This window comes from Haemorhous mexicanus, chromosome 21, assembly GCF_027477595.1.
Source record: "Haemorhous mexicanus isolate bHaeMex1 chromosome 21, bHaeMex1.pri, whole genome shotgun sequence".
Lineage (NCBI taxonomy): Eukaryota > Metazoa > Chordata > Aves > Passeriformes > Fringillidae > Haemorhous > Haemorhous mexicanus.
Genome location: NC_082361.1, coordinates 8,796,494 through 8,812,907, shown reverse-complemented (window position 1 = coordinate 8,812,907; position 16,414 = coordinate 8,796,494). Strand labels below are relative to the sequence as shown.

Sequence of the window (16,414 nt, the reverse complement as noted above, 5' to 3'; positions counted from 1 at the left end):
ATTCCCTCCAACCCCAAGGGAGGGCTCCTGGTGTGGTGATGCCAGACCTCCCCCTAGGAGTGGCTTTGGTAAGGAAAATCAGCACACGAGTCATCCAACTGCATTTATTTCCTTCAAAAATAGGTGATTTCTTCATACAAAATACCATCCCAGTGGCTCTGCTGGGCGTTAAAAAATAGGAAATAAGGGGGAAAAAAACAACATTTGGTCCTGGCTACTGCATTTGGAATAATTAACCACACTTTCATCACATTTCTATCACACCCTGCCTGGGCTGGGGGAGTCACAGCTCCCAGCTTGGGGCACGGGCATGAGCAGAGGCAACCAGAGACACATGAAACCTCTTTTAAATCCCCCAAACCTCTTTTAAAGTCCCCCAAACCTCTATAAAATCCCCCAAATCCAGCCCTCTCACCCCAAAAAAGGAGGAGAGGACAGCCCAATTCCCAGCCCCTCTGGGCTCATGTCAGCATCAGGCTCAGGGGAAGCTCGGAAGGATCCAGACCTGAGTCCCTCACTGATTCCCCCCGTCCAAATGTAGGTATTTGTACAACAAATAAAAGAAAAATAAATACATTTGACACTGGCACTTCAGGTAGGTCCTACAGATAAACACAGACTGAGGTGCTGGGGGTGGAGCAGGGGGTTTGGCTGGACCCATCCCTGGAAAAGCTGCCCTGACCACATCCTTTTCCCTAAAAAATAGGAATTAACTCCTCAGAAATAGGAATTAACTCCTCCTCCAGCTGGGAGGAACAGGGGCTCCACAGCCCCACACCTGCTTTGGTCTCAGCAGGAGACTTTTCCTCCACCAGCCCAGCTTCCCTGAGGATCCCAGGGGAAGAACCTCAGATCCTTCATTTTATTTTCTGCCTGGATAATGCTGTGGGTGGCCACATCCAGGGATGACCAGAAAAAACCCCCACAAATGCCCTAAGGGTTGTGCTGGAAATGCAAACCAGAATATTTATATATATGTATCTGTAGAAAGATATATCTATAGAATCACAGATCTGGACATACACAGATCTATTTATATCTGTCTCTCTATAGACATATAACTAAATATAGATATGCCTATATCTAGATATATCCATTTACAGATACACATATATCACACACACACACATTATAGATCATCAATCAACACTCCAAAGAGTGATTTAGCTGCTTACTAGATAAAAAATTCACATAAAAATAAACAAAAAATAGATTTCCCCAGGGAGGATTCTGCTGGGTTCAAGTCCAAGGGCAGGGGGCACAGGGCAGAGCCCCCTGAGGAGGCCTGGAGGCTGGAAAGGGGTGGAATAAGGGATGACAGGGAATGACAGGGAATGCCAGGGAATGCCAGGGAATTCTGCCCACACAGACACAGAGGTAAACACAGCTGCCAAGGGGGGGTCGACCCACATGAGGTCAGAGCACCCCCAGAAGTGCTCAGGGTGGGGTGGGCACTGCCCTGGGGGGACACCCTGCTGGTCCCAGGGGATGGGGATGCGGAATGCTGGAGACCTCTGCCTTCCCCCCACCTGCAGCTTGGGGCGTCCTGGAGACAGACAGACAGATGGACAGGCCATGCAGGGACTGCAGGGAGGGCAGGAAGGGAGTGGGAGCCAGGGCAGGACCCCCTGGAGGCACCTCCAGCCCTGCTGCTCCCAGCTTTGGCAGGGGGCCCGCAGTGCAGGGACACTGAGGGGCCCATCCTCCTCTCCTGGTGGCATGGAGGCTCCAGAGATACCTCCGGCCCTGCTGTCCCCAGGTTTGGCAAGGAGCCCGCAGTGCAGGGACACTGAGGGGCCCATCCTCCTCTCCTGGTGGCATGGGGGGTCTGGAGGCACCTCTGGCCCCAGGTCTGGCAGGCAGCAAGCAGTGCAGGGACACTGAGGGGCCCAGCCTCCTCTCTCATGGCACGAGGCTCTGGGGGTGCCAGCAGGGGCCCTCAGAAGAGGCAGGAGCCGCGCAGGCCCCGCGGCCGGCCCAGCTCGGCGGCCAGGGCCCGGCTCAGGCGGCTGCTGCTCAGCCTGGCGCTCTGGGCAGCCTCCACCGCCCGGCCCAGGCACCAGTTCAGCTCCTCCAGCTCCTCCAGCTCCAGGCTCAGGCAGCGCTGGTGGCCCTGGGGCCGGGGGGGACGCTCTGCCCGCTGGGGACTCGCAGGGACACTGAGGGGGACCCCGGCCGGGGCTGGGGCTGAGGTAGGAACTGCTGGGGAGCAGTAGCTGGGAAGAAGAAGGGACACGGGCTCAGTGATGGGTTCTGTGCCACCACCCCATCTCGCTTCCATCCCTCTTCCCCATCTCCTCCATGCCCACCCCACAGCACCACCCCCTAAACACAGCTTGTCCCCAGAGGAGCTGGTGGCAGTGTCACCCACAGTGGATCCCTGGGGTGGGGACAGCCCTCCTGGGTTCCCCCTCCACCCCTGGGGGATGCTGACCCCCCCCCGAGCCCCCTGCCAGCCCCAGGGCATCCTTACAGCATGGAGGGCACGTAAGGCACGAGGGGGACGGGTGCCAGGCAGACGGTGGCAGCAGGGGTGGCTGCCAAGTACCAAATTCCAGGTTGCTCCGGCTTCTTGGCTCCAGCGTGGGGACCTGGGGGACCGGAGCCACCAGGGCCATGCTCTGCTGAGGGAGGAAGGTGGTTAGGTATCTCCATGGGGGGTTTGGTGTCCCCATGGGGGTTCAGCATCCTCAGGGGTGTGCATCGAGTGGCAACCCCAGTGCCATCCCCCCCGTGCCACGCTGGGTGGGCACAGTCCCCTGGCATTGTCAGGGGGCTGAGGTTGCTCCTTGTCCCACCAGCCAGCCCCCACGCAGGGAGGAGCTTTGCCAGGCACGTGTCACCCTTGTCACCCACCGTGAGTGGCTGTGTCCCTGCTGCCCGTGGGTGCCCGGCAGGTGGGGCAGGACGTTCTCCTGGGGGTGCTGTGCTGGGGCTGCCGGGGGGGGGCACCTCCCCCAGATGCAGCTGTGGAGAGAGGACATCAGGAATGTCCCCTGCACTGCCAGCCAGGGATGGTTGGGAAGAGCTGAGTGGTTTGGGGGGGCTGATGAGATTAGGAGGGGGCTTTCCCTGAAGGGAAAGGGGGGTCTGCAAAGGTGGGCTCTGCACTGGCACCTGGGAGAGGGCTGGGGACAGGTGACACTGCTGCCAGTGACACCTGGAAGCCCAGGGAATTCCAGCAATCCCAGGGAATCCCAGGTATTTCTGCCCACACAGACACAAACAGATGCCAAGGGGGGCTTGACCCGTTCAGGACCCCCACGAGGTCAGGGCACTCCCAGAGCTGCCCAGGTTGGTCCCCCTGGGGGACAGTGGGGTCTGGCCAAGGGACAGTGGGGAGAGCCTCAGGCCATGAGGAATGGGTTTGTCTGAACCCTCCCTAAGCCTCTCCAGTTAATTAATTAATGTCAGCTGTTAGGGGTGGTAGTGGAGGGAAGGGGCTGTGGTCCACTCACCTGATGCCATCCTGCTCCTGTGACATCGGGGACACCCTGAGGTGCCTGGCTCTTCTCGGGGTGCCGGGGTGGCACGCGGTGTCCCCGCCTGGTACCGTGTCCCTGCCAAATCCCAACGTAGGCATGGCCAGGGTCCCCAGGGTGGGGACAGCCACCTACAGTCCCACCACCGACCACCACCAGCACCCACCTGTGCACTGTCCCTGGAATGTCACTGCCCCCGGGGGCTTCCCAAGGTGCTTCCGAAGGGCGGGAGGTGCCCGGGGCCTGGGCTCTGACTCGGAGGCTGTGGCGGAGGACAGGGAAGGGGGGTGGCATCCGCTGGGACCCAGCTCCAGACCTGCAGGACCCGCCCAGGGCTGAGCACTGTGGGGTCCGTGGGACCACCAGGACCTGGTCCCCAAGGTCCTGCAGCCCCACAACATCCTGCTGCGCTTGGGGAGGGCAAGTGGCGCGCAGGGAGGAGCGTGTCCCTTCTGTCCCCACCCCGGTGGGGTCTCACTTACCGAGGTCCAGCTCGGGCTTGCCCCGTGGCAGCGATGCCGACCTCTCCTTCCCCGTGGGTGTGACCCCGGGGGCCGCCCTGCCCCGCACCGGGGGGCTCGGCTCCCTGCATAGGGGACAGAAATGCTGTCACCCCCTCCTCAGGCTGCGGCTGGGGGTGTCCCTACGCTGCCTCCCACACCCCCCAGGTCCCCCCTGCCACCTACCCCGAGGGTGCCGCGTCCTGCGGGGCTGATAGTGCGCTGGCCACCGGCTGCCTCCTGGCCGTGGTGACACGGGGAGTGGCTTTTCCCTCGGGATGGCTGCGGGAGCGGAGCAGGTTCTCCTCCAGCCTCCGCCGGAGCCGCCACACCTCGTCTTGCAGCGCCCGGATGGCCTGGCTGCCCCAGGACATGTCCCAGTGAGGGGGGGCTGCAGCCGGCAAGGACCCCAGCAGTGCTGGTGGCCCTGGGGGAGCATCAGCACCCTGCTCCCAGAACCCCCATCCCCACCACCGGCACCCAGCAGCTGGGACCCTCCCCAAAACCAAGCCCGGGGCTGGGCTGTGCTGGCATGCAGTGCCCAGTGGGTGCCTTTGGGGGGGTCCCTGTGTCACCCAGGGGGGTCTGGCCTGGTATGGGGTGCTGGGGACACAGCCACTCACTCGCGCTCCAGACGGGAGCCCAGCAGGTCACAGTGAGCCGGGTCGAGGAACGGCAGGTCGGGGGACAGGAGGGTGGGGGATGGCGTTTCGGGGGAGGGCAGGGGGCTGGTTGGGCTCCTGGCCATGGCTGGGGGGTGGCCACCGGCACTGGCACTGCTCCTGTCCCCCACCTCCGAGTCCGTGTGAGCTGGGGAGGAAGGGGAGCACAGGGAGCTGGGATCAGAGAGCAGAGACTGGGACACACCTCCCTCCAGGGAGGGCGACAGCAGCACACCGGTGACACCAGCATGACAACGAGGTCTGGGAACCCCAAAAACCAGAGCCACAGTCAGGGCCCCCCAGATCTCTCTCCCTTGCTGAGTCCTGTGTACTCACTGCTATCACCGTTGGGGTCCGGCCCCACCTCGCTGCCCTCAGCCCAGTGAGGGGGGGAGCTGCTCTGAGAGGGGCTGCTGGGGGGCAGCCGGGGCCCCCCTGTGCCCCCCGGGGGGTAGATGCCCATCAGTGCTGTCTCGGAGGGAAGTGGGGTCGTCTCTCTCTTCCGTGGGGAACGGAGGCTGCTGGGGATGGGGATGGAAGGTCCCAGCGAGCCCGGAGCCCTGGGGAAGGTACGGGTCATGCAGGCAGCCCCCAGGGCTCCCCTGGCCACGGGCACTCTGCACATCTCCAACCCTGCTCCCCACACCCTCAGTGCCTCTCCCGCCATCCCTGCTCCTCTTCAGTTCCCCAAATCCCGCAGGCAAAGCCGAGTTCCCGCAGGCGGGGCCGTACCCTGGGCCAGGGGGGTGGTGCTCGGGGGTGTGCACGGGGGGTGACACCCTGCTGGCCTCCGAGCCCACGAAGCCGCTGTCAGTCTCTGGGGACACGATGCGCTGCTCCTGCAGAGGCACGGGGACAGCACGGTCGGTGCCCAGCAGCCCGGGGGGCTCTGGGGGGGCTCTCAGGCAGGGATCCACAGTCCCAGGGACTCACCTTGCAGGGCCCGGGCTGGGTGGCACTGCTGCTTGTCCCACCGAGGGACAGGGGCACGCGTGGTGGCCCGGGGACCCCCAGGGCGGGCTTGGCAGAGGCTGGGGGCTCCTCAGCAGTGGCAGGGGAGGGGTGGCCCCGTGTCTCCTCCAGGTTTGGGGGTCCTCTGGGGGGAAGTGTCGCAGCTCTTCTCTGCGGGAGGTGCCTGTGGGGAGGGGATGGAGTGGGAATGATGGGTCAGAGCAACCCCAGGCACAGGGAAATGTCCTGGTCCAGCTCTGTCATGGAGGCCGTTAACCGCGAGGTAAAACTGGAGACCAGATATCAAATCTCCTGCTCCCCCCTGCCTGGGGACCCGACCTCCCACAGCACTTACAAGGCCAAGGTCTGGAGGTTGGGCTCCTCCTCGAGCGACCGTGTCCTGCAGGGGACCTTGCTGGGGCCACCTTCCCCTGCTGTGGGTGCATCCACCTCCTCCTGGGACCGGCTCTCTGCCAGGCTCAGCCGCTCCAGGCTCAGCGACTCCGGCAAGGACTTGAAGTGCTTGTACCTGGGGGGACCCGCGGGCAGGAGCGGGTGGCTTTGGGGACATGCTCTGAGCCCGTGCCCCCCTGCCCCACTGTGAGGGCACTCACTCCTCCAGCAGGTCCTCGAAATTCTCCTCCACTTGGCGCTGCTTGTGCCAGAGGGGCCAGGGCAGCCCCCCTGACACCCTCTCGCTATCCCCTGCTGTCCCCCGAGGATCCTCCACCAGGGCAGGGCTCTGCAGGCACAAGGGAGTGAGAGGGGCAACCCCCCATAAATGCAGTGGGGTGGGGAACCTTTGCACCCCCAGCTCACCTCGGGACGTGGGGAGTGGGCAGCCGGTGGTGGGGATGGGGCTGGGGGGCAGCAGGGCTGCAGGAGGGGCTGCGGGAGGGGCTGCCGCCTGCCCCCCGGCTCCAGCCGCTCCTTCAGCCCCTCCAGGCGCAGCCCCAGGCGGTAAATCTCCCCTTCCACTGCCCTGCAAGACACCAGCCATCAGTGCGGGGGGGACAGTGGCCCCCGGGGACTCTCCGGGGGGCTCTGAGGGGACAGCGGCCCCCGGGGACTCTCCGGGGACTCTAAGGAGGGGGTGGCAGGGGGATTGAGCACGTACCGGTCAGGATCAAACCCCCCCGAAGCCGCCGGGAGCTGCTGCCGGCCCCGCAGGTATTCCCGCTCCAGCGCATCCTGCGCGTCCTTCAGCTTCCTCATCCTCTGCGGCACAAGGGTGCGGAGTCCGAGTCTGTCCGTCGGGCCCCAGGCACCCCCCGTGCCCCCCCGGCTGGGGTTTGGGAAGGGGATGACACACCTGGAGCTGTTCCGAGGCTGTGGGGGTCCCTGAACGCACCCAGCTTTCGAAGGATTCCACCTGGCCAGGGTTGTATGGGCTGAGCCCGGCCCTGCTGTGCCCCCCCCGCACCCCCTAGACCCCCCATATGAAACATCTCCAGGGACTGCTCCAGCGCAATCCCCCACTGCCGCCCCCTCCCCACAGCCCCCCTACAGCATCTCCCCCAGACCCCTTCCACAGCTGCCCCCTGCAGCACTTCCCCAGCCTATCCCTAAACCCTTCCCCACCAGAACTCCCCCCAAATCCCCTCCCTGCTGCCCTGCAGCCCCCACCAGCACTCTCCCCAAAAGCCCTTCTCCATGCAGCCCCCCAGCACCCCCTCTACAGCTCCCCATTCCTGCACCTCTCCATGCCCCAGCCCCCCCAGCAGCCCCCCGTCCTTACCTGCGCCTGCAGCCGGCGGCTCTGTCCCGCCAGGGCCCGGGTGAGCCGGGGGCCGGGGCAGCAGCAGGGCCCGGGGCAGGTGGGGCAGCCCCCCCCGGGTGGAGGAGGGGACTGAGGTTGGGGTGAACCCCCCCGCTCTGACGGTGCCGGGGCTGCAGCTGCGAGAAAACACGAGGACAAGTGACACCGCAGAAGCCGTGTCACCAGCGTGGGGAAGGGGCTGTGGGGGACAATCTCCCCAGAACCGGAGCGGGAGGGCGGTGAGCAGGGCAGGGGACAAGGATCGACACACCTGCGAGGTGTGGGGCTGTGGGATGTGGATCAACACACCTGCACCTGGCGGGGCCGGGGCTGTGGCCACGCCGAGAGCCGCTGTCTGTGCCTGCGGGATGCTCAGGGTCATCACTCGGCTCCCGGTAGCCACAGTGCCCACGGCGAGGCTGCAGCTGGGCTGTGGTGGGTCGGAGAACAGGCTCACCTGGGCAGGGAGAGCGGGTTTGGGCAGCCAGCCTGCACCCCGACCCACCCACCGTGCCCCGGGGCACCCTGAAGCACCTCATGGGCACAGCAGTGGGTGCGGTGAAGGTGGGACAAGAGTGCAGGGGGCGGTTGGCACAGCCCTGCCTCGGTTTCCCCACCCACGCGGTGGCAGAGGTGACACGGGGACGCGCTTCCTGCCATCTCAGAGACGTGCCCCGCCATTCCAGGGACAATCCGGCTCTGCCACCGCCCTGGCACGGAAGGGACCCTGCCAGGTGAGGAGGGCACGGTGCTCCCCGGGCTGCTGTGGGCTCTGCGGTGGCCTCAACCGCAGCTCCCCGGGAGGAGGAAGAGGAGGGGGGCCGGGGGAGGAAGGCACAACTCATAACCTCAGGGAGGGGGGAGCAGGGAGGGAAACTCCTCCAGGCATCCTGAGCCCCCACTCACCCTGGCGCCCAGGCGCAGCTGGTCGATGGTGTTCTCAGCCTCGGCGTACTTGGTCAGCAGCTTGTGGTAGTCGTCCTGTGGGGAGGGGACACCAGTGGGGAACAGCACCCGGCACGGAGGATGCCCGAGAAGTGGGTGTTAAAGGGGAGCCCTGTGTGGGGACAGCACAGATGGGGAGTCCCATGGGTGGGGTGCAGGAGCTCCCTCTCCAAAACACTCGATCCCTCTGTGCAGATGTGCCCCCCGTTTCTCTGTGTGGGGACATCCCCCTCTCCTCCCAGGGGGACAAACATCCCGAGGGTCACAAGCTCTGGGTGACTGCCATCCTGGGGAAACATGAGCATCCTGTCCCCAGGCTGAGCACTGCCCACATTCCTGCCCCTTCCCTCCTCACCAGCTCCATGCAGGATGAGGAAGGTGTGACCAGCACCACATCCCCATGGGCGTCCCAGAGACAGTGACACCCCATGTCCCCCCACCCTGCAGACCCTCCCAGCACGGCCCTGTGGCTGAACGGGGGGAGCTGGGCGTTACCTGGAGCTGCTGCACCAGCGCCGTGGCTTGTCTGGGGGATCTGAACTCCTGCGGCAGCCCGGCCGTGCTGGGGGGCTGCGGGGACGCCCCATCGCCGCTGCTCAGCAGCACCTCCCGGACGATTTCGGCCGGGGATTTGAAGCCGATGGGGCCGCGGGGGCGGGCGGGCAGCACCCGGCCCCGCGGTGGGCGGTAGCTCTGGTCGAACTTCACCCGCGCCTCCACCTTGGACAGGTCGGGCAGGGGGTGGTTGAGGCGCCCTTGGCCGTACTGGGTGCCCTCGGTGCCCGTTCCCGAGGGATCCTTCGTCCCCCTGGCACCCGTTCGCCTCCGGGGGCTCAGGGACCGCGACTGCCGGGAGGGCTTGGGGGGCACCACCGCGGGCGCTGCTTTCTTGGGCACTCGGGATCTGCCGTGCCCTCGGGGTACTGGGGCATTCCCGGCGCCCTGGGGCTGCCCGGTGGGTGCCGAGCCAGCAGGTGCCATCCCTGTGCCAGCTGTGTGGGGCTCGGGGACACGCTCGGGGCTGGGGCCATCGGAGGAGAGCTGCAGGGGGAGGCTCCCTCTCGGGCTCCACTCTTCCCTCTGCCCCCCGATGGTGTCCCCGGTGGTGCCCCAGCCCCGGTGCTGGCGGGACGGGGTGCGAGGGCTAGGGCTGGTGTCCGAGAGCCCTGAGGTGTCCCCCCGGTCCGTGCTGCAGCTCCGGGGCTGGCACAGAGCCCGGCCGTCCCTCACCGCCTCGGGGCTGCCGCTGGAGCCCGAGCCCCAGCAGCCCCCAGAGGACAGCTCGGGGTAGGGGTCCCCATCGCTCTCTGCCCCCCAGGGCCCCTCGTCCCCCCCGGAGCTGCCCTGCTCTTCGTCCTCCTCGGCCGGCTCCTGTCGCGGGTGCCATCGCCCCTCCTCTGCCGGGGACCCCTCCTCCCGCTCCTCACTGCCACCTGCAAAACAGCGGCACCGCGGGGCTGTCGCCACCCACACCCAGCCGGTGTCCCCGGCCCCCCGGCTCCAGCAGCTCCGGGGACATTTGGGACCACCCCTTGTGGGCAGGACTCACCCCACGGGGGGCTCCTGGCACCCTCCCCCAGGCCGATGACCCCATCCTCGTCCATCCGCCTTTCAAAGTCGTCTTCTTCCTCCTCCTCCTCCTCCTCGCCGTGCCAGCGCGACAGCTCTGTTTGTGTCCAGCGCAGCCATGGTGCCGGGCTGGCCATGGCCGCGGGCACGCCGGGCCCCTCACTTGTGTCGCTTCATGGCCCGGCGGCGGTGGCGGCGGGCTGGGGACCTCCTTGTCGCGAATGTAGGTCACAGCATCGCCGCCGCGTCCTGGGGGGGCCGGGGGAGAGGGAGGGATGCTCAGCGGGACATGGGCTCTGTTTGAGGTGTCTCCCCCACGCTGGCAGGGTCTACCCTGTCCCCCAGATCCCGGGGACAAGAACAAGCCCCGATGACGGGGGGGGACACCCTCGGATCAGACCCCCCCACTGTGCATCCCACCCTGAAGCTGGAGCTGCCACATCTCTGCCAGCCATGAGGTCCTCGTGGGGAAGGAGCCCCTCAGGGCCACCCCAAAAGTTTTGTCCCCCACCCTGGGCACACCCAGCCCATGCTGGCACCCTGTGGATGTCACCCCAGCTGGGCAGCCACACCCTGGGGACCACCAGCAGTGCTGGGGAGGCAGGAGCACCCCAAAGACCCCTCTGGATGTGGGGTGACAGCAGAGACCTGACACACAAATTCCCAAATGATCCCAAAGCATGAGCTCCCCCCTCAACCCCACCCAGGGTTTCCACCAACAGCCGGACGCCAAAACCCCAAAATGGGGTGCGGCAAGAAAGGCCACGGGGTTTTCCAACCCCTATGCTGGACTGGAGCCTCATAAACCCAAATTTTGGCCTGGGGAGCCAAACCAGGCACCACCAGCCCCATGCAGGGGACACTCACCCTGTACCAGCAGCCCCAGGACACCCCCATCACAGTGACCCCATGAAAACTGAGCCCCCCGAAAACTTCCTGTGCCTGTGGGGCAGCCCAGCTTTTGCAGAAGGAGGAAATGCTGTTTCCTGCAAGTTTGCAGGTGACCACAGAAGTTTTAACCCCATCCGGCCCTGCGCAGTGGGGACTGAACCCTCCTCCCTCAGCATTTTCCATCAAAACCTTTATTTTTTAATCCAGTTCAGAGCAAAATGCTGTAGGAAGAGAGGGGAGGGAGATCCTTGGGACCATCAGCAGTTGGTCCATAAAACATCAGCACGAGGATCTTCCAGGAGACCTAAAATTAAGCTTTAAAGCCCCAAAATTCAGCCTCCTTGGAAATTCCCCCAGATTTCCAAAGGGAGGGTCCAGCTGGCCCCATCCTGGGATGCTGCTCACACTCCCAGGGATGCTGTAGCTGCACGCAGCCACTGTGGCCTGTCTTGGCACATTCACAGGCAGCCAATTAAGCCAGCTCGTTAATGTGTAATTAGTGGCACGCAGAGGACAGCTTGACGAGCTAATGAAACTACAGCACGATCCCTGGGGTGGCTGCTCTTAGCCAGAGGGTGCTGTGGTGATTTTGGGGTGCTGCTGGCTCAGGGATGGGGGTGATGAGAAGTAAACCTATCCACAGCACCCACATGCTCTGGGAAAAGTCCTCTCATCCCCTCCCAAGCCTCAGTTCTGCAAATTCCTTGGGTGTTTATGAGGTTTGAGGTTATTTTCCAGCACCGCCTGACATCAAAAGCATCATCCTTGCACCAGTCTTGCTCCCAGTCCTGCCTGCATCCTTGGGGATTTCAGGCAGGAGCAAACCCCAAAGCATCTCTTAGGGTCTTGCCAACCTCCTGGGGGGTTTGAGGGGGTTTGCATGTGTTTTTTTTCCTCCCACACCGAGTGGATAACTCCATTCCCCACACCTGGAGATGCTCCACAGCTTCTCCTGCCACGGGGAAGGATGGGGCTGCCCATGGGATTCTTCGGACCCTGAGCTACTGAAACCAAAGAGGGATTTTGGCTTTAGCTCCTCCCTGAGCTGGGATGTTTCCAGCCCCAAGTCCTTACACACTTCCCAGAGATCCCCACTGAGTGCCTCCCATCCCACCTGGAGCCCTGCAGGATCCCAGAGCCATGAGGAGCCCCAAACACCACAGCCAGGATTCCCACAGGAGAGGGCTGGGTGAAAGGAGCCTGGGTGTAGGAATGTGTTTTCTGTTGACAGAGTGACCAAATCATTCTTTGTCTACTTAAAAAGGCAAAAAGCCCAAAAGTTTCTCTCCTCAACTGGGTAAAAAGGCACCTCACAAGAACCTTTAGGACTACACCTCAAACATGGGGCTGCCCAATGAGACAAAGGCCAAAAAGTCCCATTTAAGTAATTCACTAAAAAAGAAGAGAACAAAGGAATAATTGATTTTGTGGAGTGTCTTAACAAAGACCAAAACCTCTTCCCCTTACTCAGTTTTTCTCTATAAAACCTTTATTATTTTGCCTTTTATTAAAACTTTTTCTGTTTCCAACACTACCTCAAAAACCATCCTACTAATTTCATACCATTAAAAGTAACTAAGCTATCTCAAGTGTATTAAGTTCTCCAAGAGCTCATAAGACCAAACCCAAATTTCCCCATTACCTGGGGGTCCTGTTCTCTTGGGATGAAGGGGGTTAAAACATTCCCAACCCATTTCTGGTGTTTCTTTAACCCCATCCCAGGCAAGGGATGGGGATTTTGCAGCTCTTGAAGGAGGCCATGCCTAACCCACATGCTGTCACCCCATTTCTGAGCAGTGGTTCCCACAAGCAGAGCCCACAGCAGCTGCAGTCCAAACCCAGCCACAGTTATTACTTTCCCAGAAAATCCCTCTGCTGATGGTCATGGTGGCAAGAGCAAAAAATCTCAGATTCTTTTCCCTCCTCTAAGTGATTTTCTCCCTATTATGGGAGCACAGAAAACCTTGAAAAATGATGTGGCTTCATGCTCAGCAGCCACAAATCAAACAGAAACAATCCCAAATGTGTGTGCAGAAATATATCTATATATTTTAATTTTCCCTTTTGAAAGCCAGGATTTTTGCAACAGGCAACTGGGAAAAAAACTAAAAAGAAATTTAAAAGTCTCAGCTAAAAACCCCTTGAACTCTGCTCTGCCCCAGCCCCTCATTTCCTCTCCTGCCCTACAAATCCCAACCAGGGCTGTCCCAAATTGTGGCTCAGGGCGGAGGGGCTCAGCTGAGGGAGGGATGCTGCCAGCAGTGCTGGGTGCTGCCAGGTCTCTGGCTGTCCCTCCAAACCCCCGATCCTTTCTGCAGGCAGTGATCCCATCCCTGTCCCACTTCCTGTCCCAATCCCTGCCCCAATCCCATGCCTGTCCCACTCCCTGCCCCGATCCCATCCCCGATCCCCTCCCTGTCCCACTCCCTGCCCCGATCCCATCCCCGATCCCCTCCCTGTCCCATTCCATCCCTGTCCCACTCCCTGCCCCATCCCATCCCCGATTCCCCTCCCAGTCCCACTCCCTGCCCCGCGGCAAACACCGAGGTGCGAGGCTGAGCCCGCCCAGCTCATCCCGCGTGGGCAGGGAAGCAGCAGCCATCAAGGCCAGCACCAAGCCATCGCGGCTCCTGGGTTTATCAGTGGTGACAGCAGAGGAGACAGGAGCATCCTCTGCCCCAGGGCTCGCTCGGTGACAGGGAAGGGGGGGTCAGGGCTGCTGTCACTCTGCCTTCACTGCCTTGTCAGCCCCGGGCAGAGCAGGGGGGATGGGGGGGCCTCTAACCCCCACACCTCCATCCACACATTCTCTGAGTGATGTGGAATTACCCTCCTACCCTGTGTCCCAAATCCCTTGCCTGGGATGGGTTAAAGCCCCTCCTGCACATCTTTGCCCATTTGGGGATGCAGGGGGGGGGTCCCAGGCAAGGGATGGATGTTTTGCATCTCTTTTAGAGAGGCTTGAAGGAGGCCAGAACGGCCTCGGGCTGAAACTTGGCAAGGGATGCCTGCACTCCAGGAGGGAGAAATTCCTGGTGTATAAACCCTTTTTTAAAGCCCACAGAGCCCCGTTTTTATAGGCATGAAAGAGAGCAGAGAAGCGGAAACGCTGCGTTCTCAGTTTGCATTATTTCCTACTAGAACAAGGGAGGGACCATCACAGTGAGGAAGAGCCTGACAAACCTCCCTCGTCCCCTGAAAGCACACGCCTGTCACCATCACTGCACAATTCACGTGTCACCCCAATTCCAGCACCTGGAGGGGCCATTTCCCCCCCCAGCCCCCCATACTGGCACACCCCAACAGAGAGGCACCAAAACCCCACGGAAATGTCATTTTTCCGGCACTTGCACCGAAGTAAAGCCCCATGACAAGACAGAGAACTCTTCTCTCCTCCCTCCTCCCTGGCACACGGACCCTCCTGTCTTGCCTGGGGACACGCCGGGTGCACCCCCGCAGGGCCGGGGGCGGATGGCCGTAATGCCCTGTCTGAAGGACAGACAGCCTTAATCCCCGTCTGGAGAGCGCGGCCGCTGTCCCTGCCACAGCCGCTGCCACGGAGATCCCTTCTTAGCACAGGACAGCGAGGCGGCGGGGACACGGCCGGGGAGATTGTGCTGGGGTGAACCAGCCCCAGCTTCCCTGTGCCACGGCCTCCACCTCCCACAGCAAAAATTCATCCCCAATATCCCATCCAACCCTACTCTTAGTCAGTTTGAAGCCATTCCCTGTGTCCTGTCCCTCCATCCCCTGTCCCCAGTCCCTCTCCAGCTCTCCTGGAGCCGCTTTAGGCACTGGGAGCAGCTCTGAGCTCTCCCTGGAGCTTTTTCATCCGCATCTCTCCCAGCCCCTACGGGCAGTGCCTGCCTTGCCGCGCTCCCCGCCTGCCCTTGAACTTTAAGAAGCGATTTAAGCCCTGCCCGGAAGGCACCGAGAGGCTGCGGCTGAGCACGGGACACCCGCGGCACCCTCGGGCACCGGCGGCTGCCATGAACACGGCTGCCCTTTAAATAAAACACGGAACTGAAGCTGAACGCTGCCCCGGCAACTTCCCCGGAGGAGCCGCCGGCAGCTCCCGGCCCCGCAGCCTCCGAGAGCCCCGGCCGTGCCTCCGAGCCGCCTCCGCAGCCCCTGACGAAACTCTCCCGGAATCCTCCGGCCCCGACAGGGAGGAGGCACCACCAGAAGAAAAGTTCTGACAAGTTTCCTCGGGGCCACGGGGGCTGCGATGGCGTGGGGAGGACACGCCTCGGCCAGGAGCGGCGTGTCCCGCATCCTCCCGGCGTGTCCCGCATCCTCCCGGCGTGTCCCATGTCCTCGGCCGCAGGGAACCCGCCGGGGCTGGGGGTGCCCCGGCTCCGCCCAGGGACCTCAGCAGCTCCCACGGCGAGCCAGCCCTTCCCAAGCCGAGCTCAGCAAAGCCGGGCTCAGCAGAGCCGGGAGCTCTGGATGCGGCCCCGGGATGGGGCCCGCGGGCTGCGCCTCCAGCTGCGCCTCCAGCTGTGGCTCCGGCGGCGCCCCGGGGGCCCTCTCCTTCCTTCCAGCTGCAGCAGGGGCTGCAGGGAGCAGCGCAGCCATTCCCGGCCCCCCCGGGCACAGCTGGGGCACATCTGGCCCGCGGGCACCGCTGGAGCAGCGCCCTCACCCCGCCTGCGCCGCGCTGCCCACCTGTAGGGAGGGCCCGGCCGGCGCCTCCTCGGCCGGCGCTGGGCGGCTCCGGCCCCGATCCCGGTCCCGGTTCTGATCCCGGTCCTTGTCCCGGTCCCGGTGCCGATCCAGCCCGGCCCGGCCCCGCCGGACAAAAGCGCGGCCCGCGGCGCCAGGGGGCGTGGCCTCCCCTTATTAGCATACCCGCCGCACTCCGCCAATCCGCGCCAGGAGCTGGAGGTCGTCAGCATAGACCCCACCCATCTTTTATTTGCATATCCCGCGGCTGGCGGCCAATCAGAGCCGCTGTTGAGGAGACTTCATTGGCATAATTTATGCAGCGCGGGCACCCCCTGGCGGGGCGCTGCCCATTCCCGGGATCCCATTGGATGGGATGGGATGGGATGGGATCCATGGGAAGGGAAGGGAAGGGAAGGGAAGGGAAGGGAAGGGAAGGGAAGGGAAGGGAAGGGAAGGGAAGGGAAGGGAAGGGAAGGGAAGGGAAGGGAAGGGAAGGGAAGGGAAGGGAAGGGAAGGGAAGGGAAGGGAAGGGAAGGGAAGGGAAGGGAAGGGAAGGGAAGGGAAGGGAAGGGAAGGGAAGGGAAGGGAAGGGAAGGGAAGGGAAGGGAAGGGAAGGGAAGGGAAGGGAAGGGAAGGGAAGGGAAGGGAAGGGAAGGGAAGGGATCCATGGGATGACTGATCCCAGAGATCCTTGGCAGGGATTGAGAGAAGAATGGAGAAGGGATGAGGTGGGAATGAGAAGCGATTGAGATGGGAAAGAATGAGGTGGGATGGAATAAAATGGGTATAGGACTGGGCATGAGATAGGATGGGAATTAGAACTGGATGGGTCAAGGATGGGATGGGATGGCATGGGGCTGACATAGAGCATCCCCTCACCACCACCACCAATGAAGTTCTGCCCACTCTGAGAGCTCTGGGAAGCTCCCAGGATATTAAGGAAAATATCCTGGCATCCCTTCTCCTTCTTAGTCCCTCATCCCAGCC

At 62.9% G+C, this 16,414-nt stretch overlaps 1 protein-coding gene across 4 annotated transcripts; it reads right to left on the bottom strand.

Annotated features, from left to right (window-relative positions):
- Positions 1 to 90: 90 nt before the first annotated feature.
- On the bottom strand, positions 91 to 15,600 carry AKNA (AT-hook transcription factor). Of its 4 annotated transcripts, none has more exons than XM_059864848.1 (22): positions 15,428 to 15,600; positions 9,849 to 10,117; positions 8,795 to 9,732; positions 8,261 to 8,335; positions 7,664 to 7,811; positions 7,334 to 7,491; positions 6,908 to 6,967; positions 6,713 to 6,813; positions 6,415 to 6,577; positions 6,210 to 6,337; positions 5,951 to 6,124; positions 5,578 to 5,779; positions 5,377 to 5,483; positions 4,981 to 5,204; positions 4,606 to 4,792; positions 4,169 to 4,342; positions 3,965 to 4,068; positions 3,649 to 3,798; positions 3,459 to 3,560; positions 2,857 to 2,967; positions 2,474 to 2,624; positions 91 to 2,216 (listed from the first exon to the last, which is right to left on the bottom strand). In XM_059864848.1, exons 2-22 carry the CDS (start codon positions 10,003 to 10,005, stop codon positions 1,940 to 1,942), a joined length of 3,891 nt encoding a protein of 1,296 aa, XP_059720831.1. In that variant the 5' UTR covers positions 10,006 to 10,117; positions 15,428 to 15,600; the 3' UTR covers positions 91 to 1,939. The 4 variants fall into 4 exon arrangements, with proteins under 4 accessions (XP_059720831.1, XP_059720833.1, XP_059720832.1 ...); XM_059864850.1 differs by having other exon boundaries at positions 2,474 to 2,621; XM_059864849.1 differs by lacking the exon at positions 15,428 to 15,600 and adding an exon at positions 10,736 to 10,866.
- Positions 15,601 to 16,414: the final 814 nt, after the last annotated feature.